This window comes from Ranitomeya imitator, chromosome 6 (genome assembly GCF_032444005.1).
Source record: "Ranitomeya imitator isolate aRanImi1 chromosome 6, aRanImi1.pri, whole genome shotgun sequence".
NCBI classification, from domain to species: domain Eukaryota; kingdom Metazoa; phylum Chordata; class Amphibia; order Anura; family Dendrobatidae; genus Ranitomeya; species Ranitomeya imitator.
In genome coordinates, this window is record NC_091287.1 from 177741050 (window position 1) to 177766348 (window position 25299).

The 25299-nt window shown below is 45.0% G+C and overlaps 2 protein-coding genes across 5 annotated transcripts in view; one reads left to right on the plus strand and one right to left on the minus strand.

The window, feature by feature from the left end:
* The window catches only part of COBL (cordon-bleu WH2 repeat protein), a 641622-nt gene that overhangs the window by 408922 nt on the left and 207401 nt on the right, over positions 1-25299 (plus strand). The gene's annotated exons all lie outside the window — the stretch shown is intronic.
* Positions 6675-9079, minus strand: LOC138642268 (uncharacterized). Its single transcript, XM_069730336.1, has 3 exons — positions 8508-9079; positions 7950-8106; positions 6675-7859 (listed from the first exon to the last, which is right to left on the minus strand). Exons 1-3 carry the CDS (start codon positions 8686-8688, stop codon positions 6875-6877), a joined length of 1323 nt encoding a protein of 440 aa, XP_069586437.1. The 5' UTR covers positions 8689-9079; the 3' UTR covers positions 6675-6874.

The window sequence follows — 25299 nt, forward strand, 5'->3', positions numbered from 1 at the left end:
TACGGGTTTTGCTGAGGCTTAGCCAGCTCAGCTGAGATAGGTCGCCTCATTACAGACACAGAAAGGACTGAAGGAAAAGCTCCAGATAGCGAATGCCTCCAAACTGATATGGTGTGTTTCTGAAAAGGATATCCACGGCGGTTAAATGTGCTATACACTGATTTGCTGGAGACTGAAGATATGATGTATTAGCTAGCGCTTAGCCGAGCAAATTTTTGTTGTTTTTCGGGTGCTTTATTGTTTGCTACATTTTGGCTGAAATTTATATAGACTGTGTCTGCCTATGTCACTGCCATGCCGCCATACAATGTCATAGCGCATTACAATATATACACTTAAAAATATCAGGATGAAAAAAAAAATGCAACACTGGCATTCATGAGAAGTTCTTCGAGGGGTACAGTTTATGGTATATTTTTTTGATCGGCAGCATGTACAGCTGTGTGAAAAAGTGTTCACCCACTTCCTGATTTCCTATTCTTTTGCATCTTTGTCACACTTAAATGTTTCAGATCACCAAACGTATTTAAATATTAGACAAAGATAACATAAGTAAACACAAAATGCAGTTTTTAAATGAACGTCTTTATTATTAAGGGGAAAAATAAATCAAAATCTACAGGTCACTGGGTGAAAAAGTGATTGCCTTCCTCTCTAAAACATAAATAACCTTTGGTTTATCACATCTTTGGTAAGCTGAGATCAAGTTCCCTAGCTACACGCAAGCCTAATTACTGCCACACCTGTTCTCAATCAAGAAAACACTTAAATAGGACCTGCCTAACAAAGCTAAGTAGACTAAAAGATCCTCAAAAGCTAGAAATCATGCCGCAATCCAAAGAAATTGTGGAGAAAATGATAAAGTAATTGAGATCTATCAGTCGGGAAAAGGTTATAAAGCCATATCTAAAGTTTTTGGAATCCAGCAAACATTGAGAGCCATAATCTACAAATAGCGATAACATGGAACAGTAGTGAACCTTCCCAGGACTTGCTAGCTGACCAAAATTACCCGAAGAGCATAGTGACGACTAATCCAAGTGGTCACAAAAGACCCCACAACAACATTCAAAGAACTGCAGGCCTCCCTGCCTCAGTTAATGTCAGTGCATATGAATCTGCCATAAGAAAAGGACCGAGCAAAAATGGCCTGCATAGCAGAGTTCCAAGACGGAAACCACTACTGAGCAATAACAACATAAAACCTTGTATCAGTTTTGCCAGAAAACATCATAATGATCCTGAAGAGTTTTGGGAGAATACTTTGTGGACTGAAAAGACAAAAGTTTAACTTTTTGGAAGATGTACCGTATGTCCCATTTAATCTATTGTAGAACTAACACAGCATTTTAGAAAAGGAACATCATACCTGAAGTAAAATATGGTGGAGGTAGTGTGATGGTCTGGGGCTGTTTTGCTGCTTCAGGACCTGGAAGACTTGCTGTGGTAAATGCAACCTTGATTTCTGCTGTCTTCTAAAAAAATCCTGAAAGAAAATGTCTGGCCATCTGTTCGCGACTAAAAGCTGAGGTGCACTTGGGTTATGCAGCACCAACAAGTCCACCTCCAAATGGCTTAAGAAAAACAAAATTAAGACTTTGTAGTGGCCTTGTCAAAATCCTGACCTTAATCTGATTGAGATGCTGTGGCCTGACCATAAAAAGGCGGTTCTTGGTCAGAAATCCTCCAATGTGGCTGAATTACAACAATTCTGCAAAGATTAGTGGGACAGAATTCCTCCAGAGAGTTGTAAGAGACTCATTGCAGCTGTTGTTGCTAAGCGTGGCTCAACCAGTTATTAGGTTTAAGGGCAATCTTTTTTCACACAAGCCTCTGTAGGTTTGGATTTATTTTTCCCTTAACAATAAAGACCTTCATTTAAAAACTGCATTTTGTGATTACTTGTGTTATCTTTGTCTAATATTTAAATTTGCTTGGTGAGCTGAAGTATTTAAGTGTGAAAAACATGCAAAAGAATAGGAAATCAGAAAGGGGCAAAAACTTTTTCACACAATTGTATCAAGAGTTTTGTGTTTGCAGCATGAAAATTGTCATTTATCTGAGTTATTGTTCCTTGCTCATTGTACATATAGCATGTATATTTGAACACAAAATCCCCTTATTTATCCAAACACAACAACATGTACATGTGTCAGTGCTTTGCGTTCGTTGCAGTTCATCCATGTGTTTTCTGAAGATCAGTATTGATCATACAATGATCACTGTATATTCCCGGAAAAAAACATCAGAATGAAAATATTACATGCAAAATAAGCCACTGACAGGTTCAGTGGATAATATAATTATCTCATTACCATGGCACCTGTTAAGGGGTTAGATATATTAGGCAGCAAGTGAACAGTTAGTTTTTGATGTTGTCTTGAAGGCAAGTAAAATTGACAAGTGTAAAGGATATGAGCAAGTTTGACAAGGGCCAAATTGAAATGGCTAGAGGACTGGGTCAGGACATCTCCCAAACTAGAAGGACTTTTGGGATATTCCTGGTATGCCGTGGTAAAAGCCCATTAAAGGGAAGGTATCATCTAGATTATTTTTTAAGAAATAAAGAAAACATTGGGGGTGATGCATCAAATCTTTATCTCCAGATTTCTGTCAAAAATTGCTTTGAAAATGCAACGCTAGGCTGCGCAAAAAGATAGCAACTTTTTTGCTTGGCTCTGATAATGTGGATGTGATAGGAGCATGACAGCACTGCAATAAGATTTGTTCAAGGCACTACTATGCACCTCACCTGATTCATTAAGAAGCACTTTGTTGGTTTAAAGCTGTAGTGCACACTTTGTTTTGTTCCAAGGACCAATTTGCCATATAGAACCAATCCCAAGGGCCTCAAAAGAATATAAAGGGGTACTTAACTGAAGAAATCACTTAGATCACCATCAGTACATGAATAGATTACCAGAGTCAAGTTTTGAGTATTTGTGTATGATTTTGAGAGATCCAATGCTGCAAAAAAACACCCTAACTTGCATTGAGATTTTGGAAAAGAAACTCTCCAAATCTCAAGACTCCAAGTTTTGAGGATTTTTGAGCTTTAATAAAGTTGTATATTATGTCATCAGACCAGTTATGGATTACTTGTGTAGAATACTAGGACCACTGTCAGTACATGAATCCATTACCAGAACCACCATCAGTACATAAATGCTGTATCAGAACCACCATCAATTTGAGTACATCCGCACATGAATGCAGCAAGTTGGTATGCATGCTAAATAAGAGCATGTTCACAATGACCATCAAACAGACAAAACCCAAGACAGAAACAAAATGAACAAATTATATTATAAGTAAATAAGTAAAAGCAATACTGCATATCAATGTAGTGAAATATGTATATGTATGGATGTATGAACAGCAATAAATTAACATCTGTCTTAAGGTACCGTCACACTAGACGATATCGCTAGCGATCCGTGACGTTGCAGCGTCCTCGCTAGCGATATCGTCCAGTGTGACAGGCAGCAGCGATCAGGCCCCTGCTGTGCTGTCGCTGGTCGGGGAAGAAAGTCCAGAACTTTATTTCGTCGCTGGACTCCCCGCAGACATCGCTGAATCGGTGTGTGTGACACCGATTCAGCGATGTCTTCACTGGTAACCAGGGTAAACATCGGGTAACTAAGCGCAGGGCCGCGCTTAGTAACCCGATGTTTACCCTGGTTACCATCGTAAAAAAACAAACACTACATACTTACATTCAGCTGTCTGTCCCTTGCCGTCTGCTTCCTGCACTGACTGCTGGCCGTAAAGTGAAAGCACAGCACAGCGGTGAGTCACACAGCGGTGACTCACCGCTGTGGCTGTGCTGTGCTTTCACTTTACGGCCAGCAGTCAGTGCAGGAAGCAGACGGCAAGGGACAGACAGCTGAATGTAAGTATGTAGTGTTTGTTTTTTTATTCTGGTAACCAGGGTAAACATCGGGTTACTAAGCGCGGCCCTGCGCTTAGTTACCCGATGTTTACCCTGGTTACCGGGGACCTCGGGATCGTTGGTCGCTGGAGAGCGGTCTGTGTGACAGCTCTCCAGCGACCAAACAGCGACGCTGCAGCGATCCGGATCGTTGTCGGTATCGCTGCAGCGTCGCTAAGTGTGACGGTACCTTTAGACTGCAGCTCTCACAAAGGGTCATGACCTATGTTATCCTCAGCAGGCAGTCTTCTGGTCCTGTCCTGAACACACAAGTGGAAACATTTCACACCTTCTGACTCCTTTGAACAGACACGCCAATTGCAATATGACACTATTTACTGTGAGAAAGGTCACACAAATAGTGTTCAAAGAAAAGTAATGTATTCATTGGTAAAATATCCAGGATCCAGTCACAAACCAAGCATTAGAATATTAACCTGAAGTGCTGGTCTAGAAATTTGACCTCCACGTTGACTCTATAAATTAGGCCTTTGCACATAGAAAGCTGTTCACAGATTGAGGGGCAGCCAACTGATGTGAGCCATTCCATAGTCATTCCCCCTCAGGGAGCAGAATGCCAGACTGCAAAGTTTAGATATTTCTGTAAGTTTTCTCCCTTTATTTTTTATAACTATTTTGCATATTTGTATGTCACTTTTTATTTCCAGATTTGTATATCTTTTATTGTAAGCACTGTACCTTTTCTATTAAAGCTTAAAACTTCAATAAGTTTGAACCTTGTATGCTCTAAATAATCCATAGCCTTAGGCCGGCGTCACACTTGGCGTAAGACATTACGGTACGTTTTCTACGTCCGTAATACGCGCGTGATACGCCAAAATGTCTCCGTAATCTCTCTCCGTAGTTCTTGCGTCGCCTAGGTGTGGTCGCGTATTTTGCGCATGTACTGGTCCGTGTGTAATCCGTATGTGATCCGTATGGCGTTTTTACCACGCACCATTCCAAAATGGACATTTAACGGTTTTCTGGCCTGCAAATCATTTAAACCATCATTAACAACACTATTTAAGCCCTCGACAACAGGTGTACCCCTCCCATATGCCCTATATGTTCTCAAGCATATTTTGGCTGTGGTACTTGGAGCTCCCAAACATGTCTGACCATGTGTATTTAAGCACAACTCAGCGGGTGTTGCTTCACTGGGTGTTGTCTCGTCGCTTTGGCCAGCCATATACGGTCAATGCAGATCCGCGAAGGAGGAGACAAAGATTGTGGGTCCATCCTCTATTGACCCAACGCCCGAGTAAAGGACATTTCCAGAGACTCTATTCATCTTTGAGGGCCCATCCAGACAAATTTTTCCTGTATACTCGCATGTCCATCAGGACTTTTGACATGTTGCTGGAGATCTTACGTCCTGGACTCACCTATCAGGACACCTGGATGAGAAAAGCCATCTCTGCTGAGGAGCGTCTGCTCCTAACCTTACGGTATGTATTTAGACCTTTTAGATTTTGTTGTGTTGGCCAATGTGTTTTGTCCTACTATGTTTCAGTTCCTTAACTTAGACATGAGGCCACAAGCACATTTCTAAAAATGTGTTTAATATTTGATTAGAGTAATACTGTGAAATGTCCCTTTTTGCTTACTCAATAATCACAGAGAAAATTTACTAGACACTTGTGTTTCGTCCTGTTTTCATATTCCTCATGTTCCTTTATTTTGTTTTCCTTGTTTTTCAGCTTCCTGGCCACAGGCTTGTCCTATGCGGGTCTACACCTGGAGTTTCTCATTGGGCGTTCTACCATTTCAGTCATTGTTAGGACAACCTGTTCCCAAATATGACTGAAACTTAACGAAGTTGTGATGCCAGAGCCAAAAATGGATGATTGGCTCAAAATCGCCACTGGATTCCAAAACACTTGTGACTTCCCTAACTGCATTGGAGCTGTGGATGGGAAACATATCAGAGTGCGTAAGCCGCCGAACTCTGGTTCCCAATTCTACAATTATAAGCAGTTTTTCTCTGTAGTTATGTTAGCAGTTGCTGACAGCAACTACAGGTTTATAATTGTAGACATTGGGGCCTATGGCCGAACTGGAGACTCTAGGGTCTTCAATTCGTCCATAATGGGTCGCCGGCTACGTGACAACCAGTTGAACCTCCCACCACCACAACAACTCCCAGGCTCCAATGCGGAAGCAGTGCCTTTTGTTTTGGTTGGAGATGAGGCCTTCCAACTGACGAGGCACGTCATGAGGCCTTACCCCAGGCGCAACCTTGACCACCGGCGGAGGGTTTTTAATTTGAGACTTACCAGGGCACGGAGACTGGTTGAGTGCGCCTTTGGGATTCTTGTAGCCAAATGGCGTGTTCTTCAGTCTGCAATTCAGCTGAGTGAGGCTTCAATCAATGAAGTGATCAAAGCCTGTGTAATTCTACATAATTTCACCAGAATACATGATTGTTTGTCTACTAATTTGCAAAATCACGTCATGACCAATCATAGTAGGCCTCCCCCATATGTCCCTCCTCGGCGACGTCCCCTTTCTGGCCTAAAAGTTCGGGATGTGTTCACCAATTATTTTTTGAGTCCTCAGGGTGCCACTCCCTGGCAAGACTATGCAATTTTGCATGTGTAATTATTTATGTACCTAAATTTTGCCATTATCAAGTTTGAAAATATGTCTGCTGTGTTTAATTTGTTGACATATGGTTCTGATCATATCATGTGTGTGTGAGTTAAGAAGAATGAACAGAGTGCATACATAGTTTTTTGTTAAGTAAAGGCAATTTTACTTCTTAAACTTGTTTTTGGTTTTTTTGTTTGTTTTGGCATAACCAATCTTTGTGCACAAAAAAGAACAGCTTTTTTTTAACAAAAAAAAACAACAAAGTAAAATAAAAGCATTACAGCTTGCTTTTTAAGCACAAACCAAACCAAATGTCTTAAACAAATTAAAAAAAAGTTGTACCCAACATTACAAGTCCTGGTACGTAGGAAGGGGAGAAGTGGATTGGTCTGGGTCACCATCAGATGGCCTTTGCAGGCCCAATTGTCCAGCAGCCTGTGCGGCTGTTATAGTGGCTTGCGGGAAATTCTGCCTGCTCTGATGCTGGCCACTTTGATGAGTGGGGCCTGGATTTGGGAGATAACCCTGATGTTGCAGCCCATATGTGCGGGAATCATACCCCAACCCAAAATGACCATATTGTCCAAACCCAGGTTGGGACCAGCCTCCAGCACTGGGTGCGGACAAGTGGCCATATTGGGATGGTTGATGATATCCTGCAATATGGTGCTGATGTTGCCATTGTTGGTTAGTTGGTGGTTGGGGTGGAGGTGTTGGCTGACGTGGAGGGGGTGCTTCAGATCCTTGGTGCGCATGCTGGCCTTGTAGTCTCGGAGGCCGCAGAATATTTTCAGGTGACATCTGCCACTGTTCAATCATCTGCATCAGATTGTATGGGTTATTTGGGGGGGTGCATGCGTCAATAAGGATCTGAAAACACCCTCTCAAACGCAGCCTCAACTCCCGCTCTATGGAGCGTAAATACTGGGCAAGGCTCCGTGTGAATCCCTCCTCCCCATCATCCTCTCGAACCCGGGCCAAATAGTTCATGACCCCAGCATCCACGTTTTGCCTGCTTTGGCGAAGCTCTCTCCTGCGTCGTGCACGCTGGGGTCTGACTGCAGCCTGTGGGGATCGGTCCAGGGCAACAGTTGGGCTGCTGCTATTACCAGGGTCATCCTGGCTAGGTGCTGCTGCTGCAGAAGAGAACTGTGGGCCCTCTGGGTTTTCTTCAGAAGCAGCTGGAGCTGGGTGGGCAGATGATGAAGATGCTGTAGGTCTTGCGCAGGAGGGAGCAGCAGATGGACCAGCCACCTCTTCACCTTCTCCAACTGGGTCAATGACCAGTTCTGAGTCCGACCCTGTCTCCCTGTCAGTGAGGTTAGACTGAGTTCTGCAAAGATAAATTTGACCAGTTACTATGTTTTTTGGAATCATCTCTCAACATTCAAAAATTAACCCATTTTGAGATGTTTTTACTTACGGCCTGAGGTCCATGCTGGGGTTAAGGAAGGTTAGGCGGTCAAAGTAGATGTATTTTTTTTTTTTAGGAGGGGCCCCGGCTCCACTTCTCTCCCGCTGCTGCCTCTCCCTCCTATACTGGTCCCGGATACTCCGCCACCTTGTTGTAACATCATCCACTGAAACAACAAAAAATACACACATTGCTTAGACCATTATGCAGAGTGCTCACACAAGATGTAATGGAGTACACAGATTGCAATGTAGCATAGAAAGAGGCTTTTGTGGCTCACATTAAGCCAGAATTTCCTCAAAAAAATACAAATTAGGAAGAAAGGCCACAAGGACAGAGTCAGCTAACCTCTATCACAGAAAAACAAATTACTGGAAAACCATGTTATTAAGGGAACACCTGTTCTAAACCTTAATCAAATCCATTTATCATATCCAGCACCATGTATATACTGCTTGGATATATATAACTTTAAGGATGAATTAATAAATTAAGGTTTAGCAATTCAAAGTAGTAAGGGCCTGCTGTTTAGCAAGAACATTACATTGCAAACATGGGTGTACTTACTTATTTGTCGCTGGGCCGCACGTGGCTGCTGGTCATACTGGGGGAAGAGGGACCCACACACGCTCCTCCATGCAGCTTGTTTTACTGCCCTGTTGGCATAGTTGGGGTCTCTTTGGTCCCAGATTTCTGGCCTCTCCTGGATCAAAATGATCAGCATGTCAACATTAATTATGCGGGCCATGCTGAATCTCTCACTCCGTGGAGGCGTGCAGCAGACTTCCGGGTTCACTGTCTGGCTTTTTCAGCTAATTAGCATGTCTCACCTGCCTGATTGATGGCTTTCGAAAGTTCAGGACATCTGCCAGTGAGGTGCGTATTTCTCGCAATGCACACGCATGGTCCGTATGCATTCCGTATTATACGCTCTCCCATAGACTTGCATTGGCGTTTTTTTTGCGCAATACGCTGACAAACGCTGCATGCTGCGATTTTGTACGGCCGTAGAGGAACGTATAATACGGATCCGTAATATACGCCTAAAAGGACTAGACCCATTGAGAATCATGGTGCCGTATGTTTAGCGAGTTTTACGTACGTAGATTATGCGCTCTTACGCACGTAAAACTCGCATGTGTGACGGCGGCCTTAGAGTGTATTACCCTGCTGATTGGCAGACAGTAGCAATATTATTTCTGTGACTCATCGCCAGTGTGTTCGGTGAGTGGTGGCAGCATGTATGAGCGGGGTGCCCGATCTGTGTCGGGGTATGAGTTATGCTCCCATTGCAGCATAGGACATAGGCTGAATGCTGGACTGAGAAAGAGGAGATAGATTAGCCCTTGCAGGCGCAACCGCCAGTCATGTGCTGAGAAGCAGGTATGTGACAAATTGGTGGCAGAGCGGTGGGATAGAATTATATCTATTAGAGCATTAGTGCATGGTTTAAGCAATTATTACCCTGTACTAAAGAATTGTTATCGAGGAGTGCACCAGTTCTACAAGGTTCAACTCAGTGCTGTTAGGGCTAGCGGAACACACCAAATACAAAGACAGATAGAGTATGGTGCGTTCGCAGCCCGGGGTCCACCGTGCAGAGATGGAATCTGCTGCCAAGTAATGACGGACTATATGGCAGTACTCATAAGTATACACACGTGGGTTAAACTTCACCCAGCGTGAATGAAGCGATCCTGTTGCGTCACAGGATCGCGGTACCGCACATAGAGCGCGAGCAAGTAGTCAGCGAACTCAACCCCAACTAGGATTGAAGTCCGATTAGACCCTTGCTGGCACAACACCGCAACTGGGTGTGTAAGGAAGCTGAATAACAATATTAGGGCACAAGAGTGCATGCGGTGCCGCACTGACGAATGCCACTAACCACCCAGGCTTGGGTAAGGAAAGCACAGAGGAAGTGCACGGTGCCGTACTGGCGGTCACAGCAACTGGACGCTGTAATGTGTGATTCGTGCTGTAGGATAAGTCGGACGCTAGATAGCAACCATACACCTTCCGCGAACAGACATTCAATAGGGAAGGGGTATCCAAGGACGGCTTGCACTCACAACAAACACACATATGCAAATGTACACTAGCGCATGGCCGTGCGGTCATGCGCAGTTTATATAGTTGCAGCACAGGAAGTGGCCACAGAAACTTTGCCCTTCCAAGACCTGCCAAGAGGACCAATGGAATGTGCTGCAGGACCTGAGCACATGACCCTCGATCTCCAACGGGAGATCTTGCCCTGGGCATGCTCAGTGTGTGCAGACAAGGACTTAGTCCCAGAGAAGTCCGCTCGCTGCTGACCAGCACTGGCTTTAATGGCAGAAGCTGAAGAAGCAGCAGTAACTCTCTGTACAGAGTGAGACTGAGCAAGACGCTGGGACCGACGTCCCTGCTGAGCAGACTCCACTGCGGCTGGATAAGAATGGGAGACCGCAGCGGAGATGGCTCGAGATTCCCCCTGTGCAGAAGCGGGAACTCGAGACCTAACATTACCCCCCCTCCTAGGGCCCCCCCTCCTTGGGCCTCGCTACGCTCGAAGGCAGCAATGAGCTGTGGGGCCCGAATGTTTTCAGCAGGCTCCCATGACCTGTCCTCTGGGCCATAACCCTTCCAATCCACCAGATAGAACTTTTTGCCGCGTACCACCTTGCACCCCAAAATAGCGTTCACCTCGTAATCGTCCGTAGACGAACCCGATGTCCCGGCAGATGACTCGGAAAACCGGGACATGTATACGGGTTTCAAGAGGGACACATGAAAGGTGTCGGTGATACCCAAGCGTGGAGGAAGAGCCAAACGGTAGACCACAGGATTAACCTGTTCGAGAACCTTGAAGGGACCCAAGTAGCGAGGAGCAAACTTAGTGGACTCAACTCGCAGCCTGATGTTACGGGCGGAGAGCCACACCAAGTCGCCAGGAGCAAAAGTCGGAGCGGGGCGCCGATGAACATCGGCGGAGGACCTCATTCTCTCCTTGGAGGCCCGAATGGCATCCTGCGTGCGGTCCCAAATATCCCGTGCCTCCACAGCCCAGTCTGCCACCCTGGAGTCAGCAGAAGACACAGGCATGGGCACAGGAACACGCGGATGCTGGCCGTAATTTAGGAGGAATGGAGTCTGACCGGTGGAGTCAGCTACGGCATTGTTAAGTGCAAACTCTGCCCACAGTAGCAAGGATGCCCAGTCATCCTGCCTGGCAGAAACAAAATGTCGTAAATATGTGACCAAGGTCTGGTTGGCCCTCTCTACCAACCCATTCGTCTCGGGATGATATGCCGAAGAGAGATTCAACTCAATACTGAGTAGACGACAAAGCTCTCTCCAGAATCGAGACGCAAACTGGAGACCCCGGTCACTAACAATTTTGTCTGGCATACCGTGTAGGCGAAAGATATGCTTGACGAACAAGACAGCCAACGCCCGTGCAGAAGGTAGCCGTGGAAGAGGCACCAAGTGCACCATTTTGGAAAAATGGTCGGTGATCACCCAGATAATGGTGCAGTTACGAGACTTGGGTAAGCCCACCACAAAGTCCATCCCGACCATCTCCCAGGGCCTGTCCGCCACCGGCAGAGGATAAAGCAAACCAGCTGGCCGTTGCCGAGGAGTCTTGTTCTTGGCGCACGAGACACACGCCCGAACATACTCTGCGACATCACGAGCCATATGCGGCCACCAGTATGTCCTCGCCAGTAACTCAGATGTCCTTTTGGTACCAAAATGTCCACCCACCCTGGACGAGTGTGCCCAAGAGAGAACCTCCGGTCGCAAACTGGATGGTACAAAAGTCTTGCCCGGAGGCACAGACTCTAGCGAAAACGGGGCTACAGTTCTCAAGCTCTCGGTGGAGACAATAAGCCGAGGCTCCTCCTCCTCCGCAGATGACACAACGGAGCGAGAGAGAGCGTCGGCCCGAATGTTCTTCTCCCCAGAAAGAAAATGGAGGGTGAAATGAAACCGGGAGAAGAATAAGGACCATCTGGCCTGGCGAGAATTCAACCGCTGGGCTGTCTGCAGGTACACCAAATTTTTATGGTCTGTGAAGACTTGGAAGGGAAAACGTGCTCCCTCCAAGAGATGTCTCCACTCCGAGAAAGCCAACTTCATGGCTAGCAACTCCCTGTCCCCGATGGAATAATTCCTCTCTGCTGGTGAGAAGGTCTTGGAGAAAAAGAAGCAAGGATGCTTCCGACCTTGAGCATCCTTTTGGAAGAGGACTGCTCCAGCACCAACAGAAGAGGCATTCACCTCCATGATAAATGGCTTATCAACATCGGGGCAATGTAGGATGGGAGCGTGTTGTGGATTCTGTTTTTGGGCTCCCTCTGGTGGTTACAGATGGTACTGGGTGACTTGTGTTCTCTGCGGTCTCTGGTGTCCACCTGTTCTATCAGGATATGGGAGTTTCCTATTTAACCTGGCTTTCTTGTCATTTCCTCGCCGGCTATCAATGTAATCAGTGTGTCTTGTTACCTCTGCTTCCCGCTTCTGTATTCTTCAGGACAAGCTAAGTTTTTGATTTTCCTGTTCCACGTTTTGCTTAATTTTTGTCTTAGTCCAGCTTGCAGATATGTGATTCCTTTTTGCTTGTTGCTCTAGTGGGCTGATATTACTCCTCATGTTCCATGAGTTGGAACATGAGTTCAAGTAATTTCAGGATGGTTTTTTGTAGGGTTTTTCGCTGACCGCGCAGTTCACTTTTGTATCCTCTGCTCTCTAGCTTTAGCGGGCCTCATTTTGCTGAATCTGTTTTCATAACTACGTATGTGCTTTCCTCTCATTTCACCGTGTTGAGTCCTCTTCCGTCCCTGGCTTCCTGGATTGAGGAATCCAAGTAAATGACACGCAGCACAAAGGTTGTGTGTTCATAAACAGGGGTAGCCCCGGAGCACGCCTGCCTCACTGGGCGCTGCCCCTTCTTTATATAGTAAGAAGTTAGGCATTTACAGACATGCGCACATATTTCACAATCTCTTACAAAACAAGTCTATATTAGTGAAATGTTACAATATCTGGTATGTGGGTGAAGGACTATGATAACAAGAAGGAATGCGCGCGTGATTACTTCCATAAAAGGAAATGTCAAGTTTGCTGTTTAGAAGCAGATTTCTCAGGAGGAAGACAAGATGGATTCTTTGGTTCAGTCTGGTCTCCACAATTCCCCCCTTTGACATATTCTTTTATAATCTATCATAAATTCTTGCATGAAGTCTGTGCATTCTCTTCTTTATACGGCAGTATACTAAAACATAAAAGAAAATTAGTACGGCAATAATAAACTTTATACTCTTGCATCTATTACACAAAATTTATTTGTGCATACTGAGATACCCTTGAGTACAATCTTGAATAACACATATATGATTACAATAATCATAACTATATGTATTATGCTCTGCATAATCCCGGCAACCCACCCACCGATCCCTCTGAACCAGTTGGCTGGGTTAAGAAAAGAAAAGGTATCTGACCACCAGCTATCCTTATTCTGGTCATTGTCTTTGTCATACTGATCTCTGAGTCGTTGTACGTCCTTTAATTTGAATGTCATACTCATAGTACTATTCGGGTCTATATAATGACAGCAGGTGGGTCCAATGATTTGACACATACCCCCTTGTGAGGCAGTTAGGTAATCCAATACCAGGGTATGTTGGTTGACGACTATTATAAGCTGATTCTGTACAGCTACACTAGTGTTTAGTATATCTAATATATCCCAGATCTGATCATCTAGATAATCCGTGGCTCTAACTAATTTATCCCACATTTGTGTTAACATAGGATAAATAAAAATGGTACTAGCAATTTTGTTGGGAATTCCCATTTGTACTATATGTGGCCTCCCCGAGGGACGTGGTGAGTTATCTGCAGCTCTTTTATACAGTGTGTGCTTGGGCACGGCTTGCATATTCACTTGTTTATTTGAAATTATGAAAGTAGTCGGGGTTAGGCGTCCCAATGTACAAGTACCCTTTATACCTACGGGAAGCCATTTATATGCTCCTTCTCCGCATATCCAAAATGTACCCTCAGGCAGATCCCACAAAGCTGAGTGCTGCAATACCAATCTGTGAGCCAAATCCACAAAACTAGATACATTCTGAAGCATACACCAAGAGGGTTTTTGTCCCAAGGGGCTACAGTACCCGGCTGCGGGATTACCACATACATGCATTCCGTTGACATACTCATTGGATTCATTACAAACCAGGTTCCCCGGCTTACTTGTACAACTGTTATCATCACCTTGGGGGAACAACTCAGAATGTTCCCATTTTCTATTATGTATGTATCTTTCCAATACTACAGGTTTGAAAGCATCAGAGGGAGGGGCGGTTGTACTGAAACTGAGCTGTAGATTTTCTGTGGGGACCTGTCCTAAATTAGTTAATCCAGTCTTATTCCTAGGGACCCAGGCTCCACCCTTATAGGCCAAATATTGTAGATGTGTACTACTCCCTGAGAGATTACCCTGCCACCAAGGAAATTCTACCCATCCCACAATTGGTATGGCGATTGTAGTATTCCATAGTCTAGTATTGCCAGGTTGGTTGTTGGCCAGGTTGTCTGAACAATTAGGCCAAGCGAATATCTCTTCAGCTGACACGGGAACTGCTAGAAAAGGTATACTTGTGGCTGATACTGGTGAATGGATACAGATCCAACAATCTGCCAGGGGTTGCGTATTATTTAACAAGTCATGCACTAATTTTCTATGATGTTGCACGAATCTATTGTTAAAAGGGGCTAGAGAATTCAGTCTTTCCCATGCCTCCATTGAGGTTAACATTATTAACATCAATATCATGAGTCTTATACTGCCTTTTTGCAATGACTTGCATGTATCCATGATGCCTTTCCTTCAAGCTTGACTGATGTAGGTGTTGTCAATAGGACTTGGAAGGGTCCGTCAAATCTTGGTTCAAGAGCCTTTCTGGTGTGTCTTTTTACATAGACTTGATCACCTGGTTCCAACTTGTGACTTCCTTCAGTGTTGTCAGGATCTGGAAGGGAAGCAAAAACTTGTGCATGCACCTTAGTTAATTGTTTCTGAAGATTTTGCACATAAGAAGTCAATGACTCAATATTTAACACAAGTTGCTGTGGAAAATAACATCCTAAATTGGCAGTCCTGCCAAACAAAATTTCATATGGAGACAGTTTAGTCTTACCCCTTGGGGTATTGCGTATTGAGTAAAGGGCCAGTGGAAGGCATTCTGTCCAAGGCTTTCCTGTTTCAGCCATGGCTTTCTGTATTTTTAATTTTAAAGTTCCATTCATGCGTTCCACCTTACCAGAACTTTGAGGATGATACGGAGTGTGTAACTGACTTTCAACACCCAACATTTTCAGTACATTTTGAAATATTTCTCCAGTGAAATGAGTACCCCTATCTGACTCGATCACTTCAGGGAGACCATAACGGGGCACCAGTTCGGCAACTAGCTTTACAGCAGTGTTTTTAGCTGAAGCCTTCCGAACTGGATAGGCCTCTGGCCACCCCGAGAACATGTCCACACACACCAACACATACTCATACCCATTACTCTTTGGCAGCTGGATAAAGTCTATCTGTAACCGTTGAAACGGGTAGAGAGGTCGGACGTGGTGCTTCATAGGGGTCTTTGCTGTCTGTCCGGGATTATGTGCCAGGCATATAACGCATGCAGCACAATAGTCTCTTGCGTAGTTGCCAAAACCTGGAGCCAACCAGACTTGCTTTGCCAGTAGTGTCATTGCATTTGCAGACACATGCGTAGGGTGGTGCAATCCACCAACTACAATCGGGTACCAGGCTCTAGGTAGACATATTAGTCCATCTTTCTTCCAAATTCCCGCTTGTTCTTCTGCCCCTTCCTTTTTCCACCTGTCCCTCTCCTCTTCTCCTGCATCTTCCTGTGCTTGTCTCAGTCTATCTTCAGTATTTTCCGTGGGATTTACAGTATGGACCTGTTGTAAGGGTTTGACTGCTGCTGCTTTGGCTGCTTTATCAGCCCTATCATTTCCCCTAGATTCCCTAGTGTCGAGTCTCACATGTGCAGCTACCTTGATTACTGCTACTTCTTTTGTTTCTTGTGCAGCCTCTAAGATCTGTTTGATCAGAGAAGCATGTTTTACAGGTTGTCCTGACGCTGTCATGTAACCTCTAGCTCTCCAGATTACTCCAAAATCAAACACAATACCATGTGCATACCTAGAATCAGTGTATATATTAGCTGTCTGATTCTCAGCTATTTTTAGAGCTTCAATCAATGCTGTTAGTTCTGCTTCTTGTGCAGATTGTTTCGGTGGAAGCGGTTCTGCTTTGAGAGTTTCAGATTCTGACACAACTGCATACCCTGTATGGAAGTTACCTGTGTCATCTGCAAACCTATTACCATCTATAAACAGCTCTAAATCTGGATTTTGAAGTGGTGTTTCGGATACATTGGGTAAGCCTACCGTTTCTTGTAAAATGAGCTCTGTACAATCATGTGTGTCTGTAGGGAAAAAATTTGTGTGTGTATCAGTGTCCTTATTCCCCCCTTCAGACTCGAGAGGTAGCAGTGTAGCTAAATTGAGAGTCTGAAGCCTTGCAAATGTGATAGTGGAGGGTAGCAGCAAAGAACACTGAAGCCGCAAATGTCTGGCCATGGAGATGTGTTTTGGTTGGACCTGGTTTAATATCCCATAAACATCATGTGTAGTTTGAACTGTGAGTGGATGCTCTAGGACAATTTCTGATGCTTTGTCCAACAATAGTGAGACAGCAACAACTACACGTACACAGGTTGGCGCTGCTCTAGCTACGGGATCTAACCTTGCTGAAAGATATGCAATTGGTCTTTGTTTCCCTGCATGCTTCTGGGTAAGAACTCCTGTAGCATGGGAATCAACTTCTGCAGCCATAAGCTGAAATGGTTTGGTGTAGTCTGGTAGCCCTAACGCTGGAGCTGAAACAAGGGCATCTTTTAATTGTTGGAACGAAATCTGACCTTCTTTTGTCAACATGTAAGGTTCACTTTTTACACAGTCATACAGTGGTTGCATTAGTTGACTGGCATGTATAATCCATTGTCTACAATGAGACACTATTCCTAAAAATGCTCGTAGCTGTTTATGATTTCTAGGCTCATTCATCTGTCTTATTGCTTCAGTTCTTTGAGGTGTAAGATGCTTTTTACCTTGAGAAATACAATGACCTAGAAAGACCACTTTGGTCTGACAAACTTGTAGCTTTTGTCTATTCACTTTACACCCTTCTTTTTCTAGAAAACATAGTAAACTCACAGTGGACCTTTCTGCAGTTTCTAGATCTGGGCAGCAAAGTAGTAGGTCATCCACATACTGCAAAATTACTACCTGTGGTTCGGGTTCAAACCTCTGGAGGACTGTTTGTAGGGCATTTGAATAAAGAGTAGGGGAGTGTATCATTCCCTGTGGAAGGCGTGTCCACGCCAACTGTTTGCCCTTAAATGTAAATGCAAACAAATGCCAACTGTCTTGGTGTAAAGGAACCGAGAAAAATGCATTTGAAAGATCTATTACAGTAAACACTTGAGAACTGGCTGGTATCTGTGATAGTAACGTATGAGGATTGGGTACAACTGGGGTGATTGGATCTAGAACTTTGTTTATTTCTCTTAGATCATGTACCATACGATATTTGGGCATAGAACCCTTATCAAGAGTTCTCTTCTTGACTGGATACAGAGGAGTGTTAGCAGGTGATTGTATCTCTACCAAAACTCCTTTCTCTCTATATCCCTCTATCTGTTTTGTAATCGCTAGTTCCTGCTGGGCACTCACAGGGTATTGTCTGAGCTGTGGGAGAACAGTTCCTGGTTGCACAGATAGTTTTACAGGAGAGATATGCAATAATCCCACATCAGTGTCAACCTGTGCCCACAGTGTTTCTGGGACCGTTGAGAGGTCTAGATCTGTGGTGTACTCTTTTTCTTCAGTATAATCCTCAAAAGCCTGAATTCTGACATATTGTTCTAATGTTTCTGCATCATCAGGGATAGTCAGCATGACTGTGCCATCTTCCCTAAAATTGATGTTAGCTTCTAATTTCTTCAAGACATCAGTTCCCAACAAACATGTTGGGGCACCTCTGGCATACAAAAATCTGGATGCAAAACATTTAGGTCCTAATGAGACCTCTAGGGGCACAGTGTATGGTAGTGTTTGAATTACCCCATCATAACCCTCAGCAAAAGTTGTTTGTTGTGAAATATCTTCCGGGTTTGGAAGAAAATCTTGATTCAAAATTGAGGAAGTTGCACCTGTATCTATTAAAAATGGAATCTCTCTTCCCCCCACATTCACCTGTATTATAGGTCTTCTAGCTGGTAGGGAAGTTTGTAACACATTGAGTCAATCTGAATCTGGTATGGGACCATCCACTATGGATGTCTGTTGGATGTCTGAGGGCTTATTCTTTGGTACAAATTTTCCTGATTTTATGTCTGCCTGCTTCTTTCTACATTCTTTCTGGAAATGTCCTGGTTTCTTGCAGTAATGACAGGGAAAATTATGTCTTGCCCTTCCACCTGTTGTGTTTGCTTGCGCTATTCTGACAGGCTTATGATTTTCTCTTAAATCCAACTCTATCCCTACGGCTTTTTGCCTGGCCAAGTGTGGGTCTTCCAAGGTTCTCCAATCAGGAGTTGCAGCCTTAAGTTTTTCCTTTACTTTTGGAGACAATCCATCTATAAAGGTTTTTGTAATTAACCTCATCATTCCTGGAGCGGTTAGATCTATTCCTTCATCTCTAAAATTATTCTCTACCCCTAGATAATATTCATCTACCGATTGTCCAGGTCTCTGAGCCACCACTCCCGTTGTTCCTCTCTGCCTCTGTTTCTGCCTCATGAAAACTATTAAATGGTCTACAAATTGTGTTCCTGATTCTATCGTTTGTAAGGCACCTTGTCCCGCTTGTCCCTCTTGTAGCTCCTGTCCCACCTGTGGCCTGTGTCCCTGTAGATGTGTTAGCAGTTCCTGGAAGAGACCAGGAGTCATTTTCATTCTACATAATTCCTCTCCATCTGCCCAGACTCCTGCATGAGTCTGCATAATTTGCTGTATATACTGTGAGAATCTAACTGGGTACTGGGTAGGATCTGGTGCATTATGTAGAAGAGACATTCCTTCAGCGGGGGACCAAGGGAAGTATTGTCGGGTTTGGTGATATCTAGTTGCCATTGCTCCATCTACACCAGTTTCTCTGAAGGGTTTCGGTACTATCCTAACAGGAGCTAACAATTGATGACCTCTGGGGGCCCCACAGGCAGAACATTCAGTTCTCCAGTCTGGATTCTGCTGGCCACAATTTTTGCACACCCATCCTTCCACCCCATTTAACCCAGGATATAAATTTGGTTTGGTTTGTCCTCTTTCAGAAGGTACAAATGGTTGAACATTCGGATCTAGGTAAGGAGGAGGAACTGAATGAGTCGTGGCACAACATTTTCTCGTACCCATACTCCATTTGGAAGTGTCTGGATCATACTTCCAATTCTCCTCTTTAGCTGTTTTTGAGACCTTTATCATACAGTGTATGATTTCTTCCCACCCATTGTCTTTGATAATTCCACCTCGTTCTTTACTCAGTCTTTCCCATTCAGTGCTAAACATAAGTGCTTCTGAAATTCCCAATTTTTCTCTTACCCTTCTGATCTGCCTTCTGACTGTCTTTCCACATCTTTCCTGTATGATATCTTTTGCTTCTACTTGTCCTAAGACGGATTTTGTCTGTTTATTTCCCATTTTTCTTTTCAATAATAGCTACACTTATCCTAGGTGACGTTTGGACAACCACCTCTCTGGAGTGATGTCTCGTTGCCTTCTTCCTAGGGAGCTAAAATATTGAAGGGCTGATCTGCTCCGTTCTTTCTAATATGCAGAATAAACTTGATTCCTACAATGCATGCAAACAGGATCAGCAACACCAAACAGATCACCAAACTCTCCGTCTCTGTTATCATACTTGTCCCAGGCTCATGGACCCGTGTCCTGGGCTCATTCTATCAAACTCTTATCCAAAAATGAAGGAACAAGTTTCTCAAAGAGAGTCAAGCATGGGCGGAGGTCTCCCCGAAAGGACGCAACCACATGACCCAGTTAGGCTGACTTCACTAATAAGACTTGTCCTAACAATTTCGGCTTATTGTTCTACGTACTTTTATCCTTCTTTCATAACATGCCACAACCTTCACACTTGTTCACACACTGCCAGGGACAGGACTCATAAATCTATACAATATGGTAACCCGAGTTTTATAGGTATCTACTCACTACTAGACTAACCCAGCGTGACACGGCTCGTAGAGATCTTTCGGATAATACAGGGCAGATAAAAGAGAACTAATAATGTCTCTTACCTGGCCAGGTTTTTCAATTCATTTGCCGTCCATTATCCCAGATCTCCGTTGTCCGTATCCGCAGGTGAATCTCGAGTAGACACTCTCGCCTCGGGTCCCTGTTTCGGGCGCCAAGAAATGTTGAGTCCTCTTCCGTCCCTGGCTTCCTGGATTGAGGAATCCAAGTAAATGACACGCAGCACAAAGGTTGTGTGTTCATAAACAGGGGTAGCCCCGGAGCACGCCTGCCTCACTGGGCGCTGCCCCTTCTTTATATAGTAAGAAGTTAGGCATTTACAGACATGCGCACATATTTCACAATCTCTTACAAAACAAGTCTACAGGTCCTTCTCAAAAAATTTGCATATCGTGTTAAATTTAATTATTTACCATAATGTAATGATTACAATTAAACTTTCATATATTATAGATTCATTATCCACCAACTGAAATTTGTCAGGTCTTTTATTGTTTTAATACTGATGATTTTGGCATACAACTCCTGATAACCCAAAAAACCTGTCTCAATAAATTAGCATATTTCACCCATCCAATCAAATAAAAGTGTTTTTTAATAACAAACAAAAAAACCATCAAATAATAATGTTCAGTTATGCACTCACTACTTGGTCGGGAATCCTTTGGCAGAAATGACTGCTTCAATGCGGCGTGGCATGGAGGCAATCAGCCTGTGACACTGCTGAGATGTTATGGAGGCCCAGGATGCTTCAATAGCGGCCTTAAGCTCATCCAGAGTGTTGGGTCTTGCGTCTCTCAACTTTCTCTTCACAATATCCCACAGATTCTCTATGGGGTTCAGGTCAGGAGAGTTGGCAGGCCAATTGAGCACAGTAATACCATGGTCAGTAAACCATTTACCAGTGGTTTTGGCACTGTGAGCAGGTGCCAGGTCGTGCTGAAAAATGAAATCTTCATCTCCATAAAGCATTTCAGCCGATGGAAGCATGAAGTGCTCCAAAATCTCCTGATAGCTAGCTGCATTGACCCTGCCCTTGATGAAACACAGTGGACCAACACCAGCAGCTGACATGGCACCCCACACCATCACTGACTGTGGGTACTTGACACTGGACTTCAGGCATTTTGGCATTTCCTTCTCCCCAGTCTTCCTCCAGACTCTGGCACCTTGATTTCCGAATGACATGCAAAATTTGCTTTCATCAGAAAAAAGTACTTGGGACCACTTAGCAACAGTCCAGTGCTGCTTCTCTGTAGCCCAGGTCAGGCGCCTCTGCCGCTGTTTATGGTTCAAAAGTGGCTTTACCTGGGGAATGCGGCACCTGTAGCCCATTTCCTGCACACGCCTGTGCACGGTGGCTCTGGATGTTTCCACACCAGACTCAGTCCACTGCTTCCTCAGGTTCCCCAAGGTCTGGAATCGGTCCTTCTCCACAATCTTCCTCAGGGTCCGGCCTCCTCTTCTCGTTGTACAGCGTTTTCTGCCACATTGTTTCCTTCCAACAGACTTACCATTGAGGTGCCTTGATACAGCACTCTGGGAACAGCCTATTTGTTGAGAAATTTCTTTCTGGGTCTTACCCTCTTGCTTGAGGGTGTCAATGATGGCCTTCTTGACATCTGTCAGGTCGCTAGTCTTACCCATGATGGGGGTTTTGAGTAATGAACCAGGCAGGGAGTTTATAAAAGCCTCAGGTATCTTTTGCATGTGTTTAGAGTTAATTAGTTGATTCAGAAGATTAGGGTAATAGGTCGTTTAGAGAACCTTTTCTTGATATGCTAATTTATTGAAACAGGTTTTTTGGGTTATCAGGAGTTGTATGCCAAAATCATCAGTATTAAAACAATAAAAGACCTGACAAATTTCAGTTGGTGGATAATGAATCTATAATATATGAAAGTTTAATTGTAATCATTACATTATGGTAAATAATGAAATTTAACACTATATGCTAATTTTTTGAGAAGGACCTGTATATTAGTGAAATGTTACAATATCTGGTATGTGGGTGAAGGACTATGATAACAAGAAGGAATGCGCGCGTGATTACTTCCATAAAAGGAAATGTCAAGTTTGCTGTTTAGAAGCAGATTTCTCAGGAGGAAGACAAGATGGATTCTTTGGTTCAGTCTGGTCTCCACAACCGTCATTACATGTGGGGGGCTGCTATTTCTGTGGGGTGTTTCTCTGGAGGCAAGAGAGGTCTGTGTTTCTTCTAATAGGGAAAGTTAGTTCTTCGGCTGGCGCGAGACGTCTAGAATCATCGTAGGCACGTTCCCCGGCTACAGCTAGTTGTGTGTTGAGGTTCAGGATAGCGGTCAGCTCAGTTTCCATCACCCTAGAGCTTGTTTTGTTTTTTGTGCTTGTCCTTTTGTGATCCCCTGCCATTGGGATCATGACAGGAGCGCTAGCGAAGTGTGACTTTATAGAGTTAAAGGCCTTGGAGACCTCCTCAGACCAGAATTTGGGATTCACCCCCTTCTTGGTGAGGGCAACCAAGGGAGCTACCAAAGTTGAGAAGTGCGGAATGAACTGGCGATAATAATTAATGAACCCCATAAAGCGCTGCACCGCTTTAAGAGAATGGGGTTCCTGCCAGTCCATCACAGCCTGTAGTTTGGCAGGATCCATAGCCAATCCCTGGGCAGAGATGATGTAGCCTAGGAAAGGTAAGGACTCCTGCTCAAACATACACTTCTCCAACTTGGCATAGAGGGAGTTTGCCCGTAGGAGGTCGAAGACTTTGCAAACATCTCTCCGGTGGGAGTCAATATCTGGAGAGTAGATGAGAATATCATCCAGATAGACTACGACCGAGGTGGAAAGCATATCCCGGAAGATATCGTTCACAAAGTCTTGGCATCACCAGATATTCATAGTGCCCATCCCTGGTGTTAAAAGCCGTCTTCCATTCGTCCCCCTCACGGATGCGAATCAGGTTGTAAGCACCCCGCAGATCTAGTTTAGTAAATACCCTTGCTCCCCGAAGCCTATCGAAGAGCTCAGATATCAAGGGCAAAGGATACTTATTTTTAACGGTGATGGCATTAAGACCCCTGTAGTCTATGCATGGACGCAATTCCCCATTCTTCTTCTGCACGAAGAAGAACCCTGCCCCAGCAGGTGACACTGACTTCCTAATGAATCCTCTTGCCAGATTTTCCTGGATGTACTGTGACATTGCCTCCGTCTCCGGGAGAGATAACGCATAGACTCGACCCCGGGGAGGCTCAGCACCAGGCAAGAGATCAATAGGACAGTCATAGGGGCGATGGGGCGGAAGGATCTCCGCCGCCTTTTTGGAGAACACGTCTGCATAAGACCAATACTGCTTGGGGAGAGAGGAAAGATCTGTGGGTACCTCTGTAGTAGCAACCTGAATGCACTCCCTGTGACACCTACCCCCACAAGATTCGCCCCATCCCAGGATTCTGCCAGAGGACCACTCAATATGAGGAGAGTGGTACCGTAGCCAAGGTATTCCCAACAGGACCTCATCAATTCCCTCAGGAATGACGAGCAGAGATATAATCTCCTGATGAGATGGTGACATGGACAGAGTAAAAGGGATGGTCTGGTGTGTAATCTGTGAGGGCAGTGTCGACCCATTCACCACTCGTACTGTTACTGGTTGAGCTAGCATAACCAGGGGTATTGCGTGACGTTGGGCGAAGGCAGAAGACATAAAATTGCCCTCCACCCCAGAATCCACGCAGAGCTCTACCGAGTGGGAGAATGAGCCTATAGTAATTGTCCCCTTAAAGGACAATTTAGAGGCAAACGTCGCCGTGTCTAGTGTACCTCCACCTACTACCACTAGACGCTGATGTTTCCTCGACCGCTGAGGACATCTGGTGGCTAGATGTCCTGACTGCTGGCAAACATGACAGACCTTGAGTGCACAAGCGGTCCGGGACTTAGATCCCGCTTGTGACACTTCCCTGGCCTCATGTGACTCAGGAACCAGGACCGGAGATTCCAGAGGTTTGGCGAAGGTAGGAGCCAGCCGAAACCTCTGCCTACACTGGGCTCGCTCTAACCTCCGCTCGTTAAAACGGAGGTCAATTCGAGTGGAGACAGTTATTAACTCCTCCAGTGTGGCAGGAATCTCCCTAGTGGCCAGAGCGTCCTTAACGTGGTCAGCCAGGCCCCTCCAAAATATGAGGATAAGAGCTTTATCCGACCAATCCAGCTCAGAAGCTAAAGTGCGGAATTGGACGGCAAACTGACTGACCAAGGACTCACCCTGAGTTAATGCCAGCAGTTGGAGCGCAGTATCATGGGTGACTTGAGGTCCTAAAAAGACCTGTTTCAGAGTGCTCAGAAACAGCGGAGCACTCTGCACCACATGATCGCCACGCTCCCACAGCGACGTAGCCCATTCCAACGCCCTGTCCGACAAGAGAGACACTATAAATCCCACCTTAGCCCGCTCTGTGGGAAAACGTGCAGCCAGGAGCTCGAGGTGAATAGAGCACTGACTCACAAATCCCCTACAAAATTTGCTATCACCAGAAAATTTTTCTGGCAGCGGGAGGCGAGAAAATGTCGGAGCAGGGGTGGCAATGGACAGGGTTGCTGCAGCCACGCTAGCAGCCTGTACAGCAACTGCGGTAACATCCATAGCTGAGGTTGCGCTCTCAAGAGCCGCCAACCTACCCTCCAGCTGCTGGATTGCTGTTTGTCCGTCATTACTAGCCAGACCCTGGCGCTAGTGTAATGTTAGGGCTAGCGGAACGCACCAAATGCAAAGACAGATAGAGTATGGTGCGTTCGCAGCCCGGGGTCCACCGTGCAGAGATGGAACCTGCTGCCAAGTAATGACGGACTATATGGCGGTACTCATAAGTATACACACGTGGGTTAAACTTCACCCAGCGTGAAGGAAGCGATCCTGTTGCGTCACAGGATCGCGGTACCGCACATAGAGCGCGAGCAAGTAGTCAGCGAACTCAACCCCAACTAGGATTGAAGTCCAATTAGACCCTTGCTGGCACAACACCGCAACTGGGTG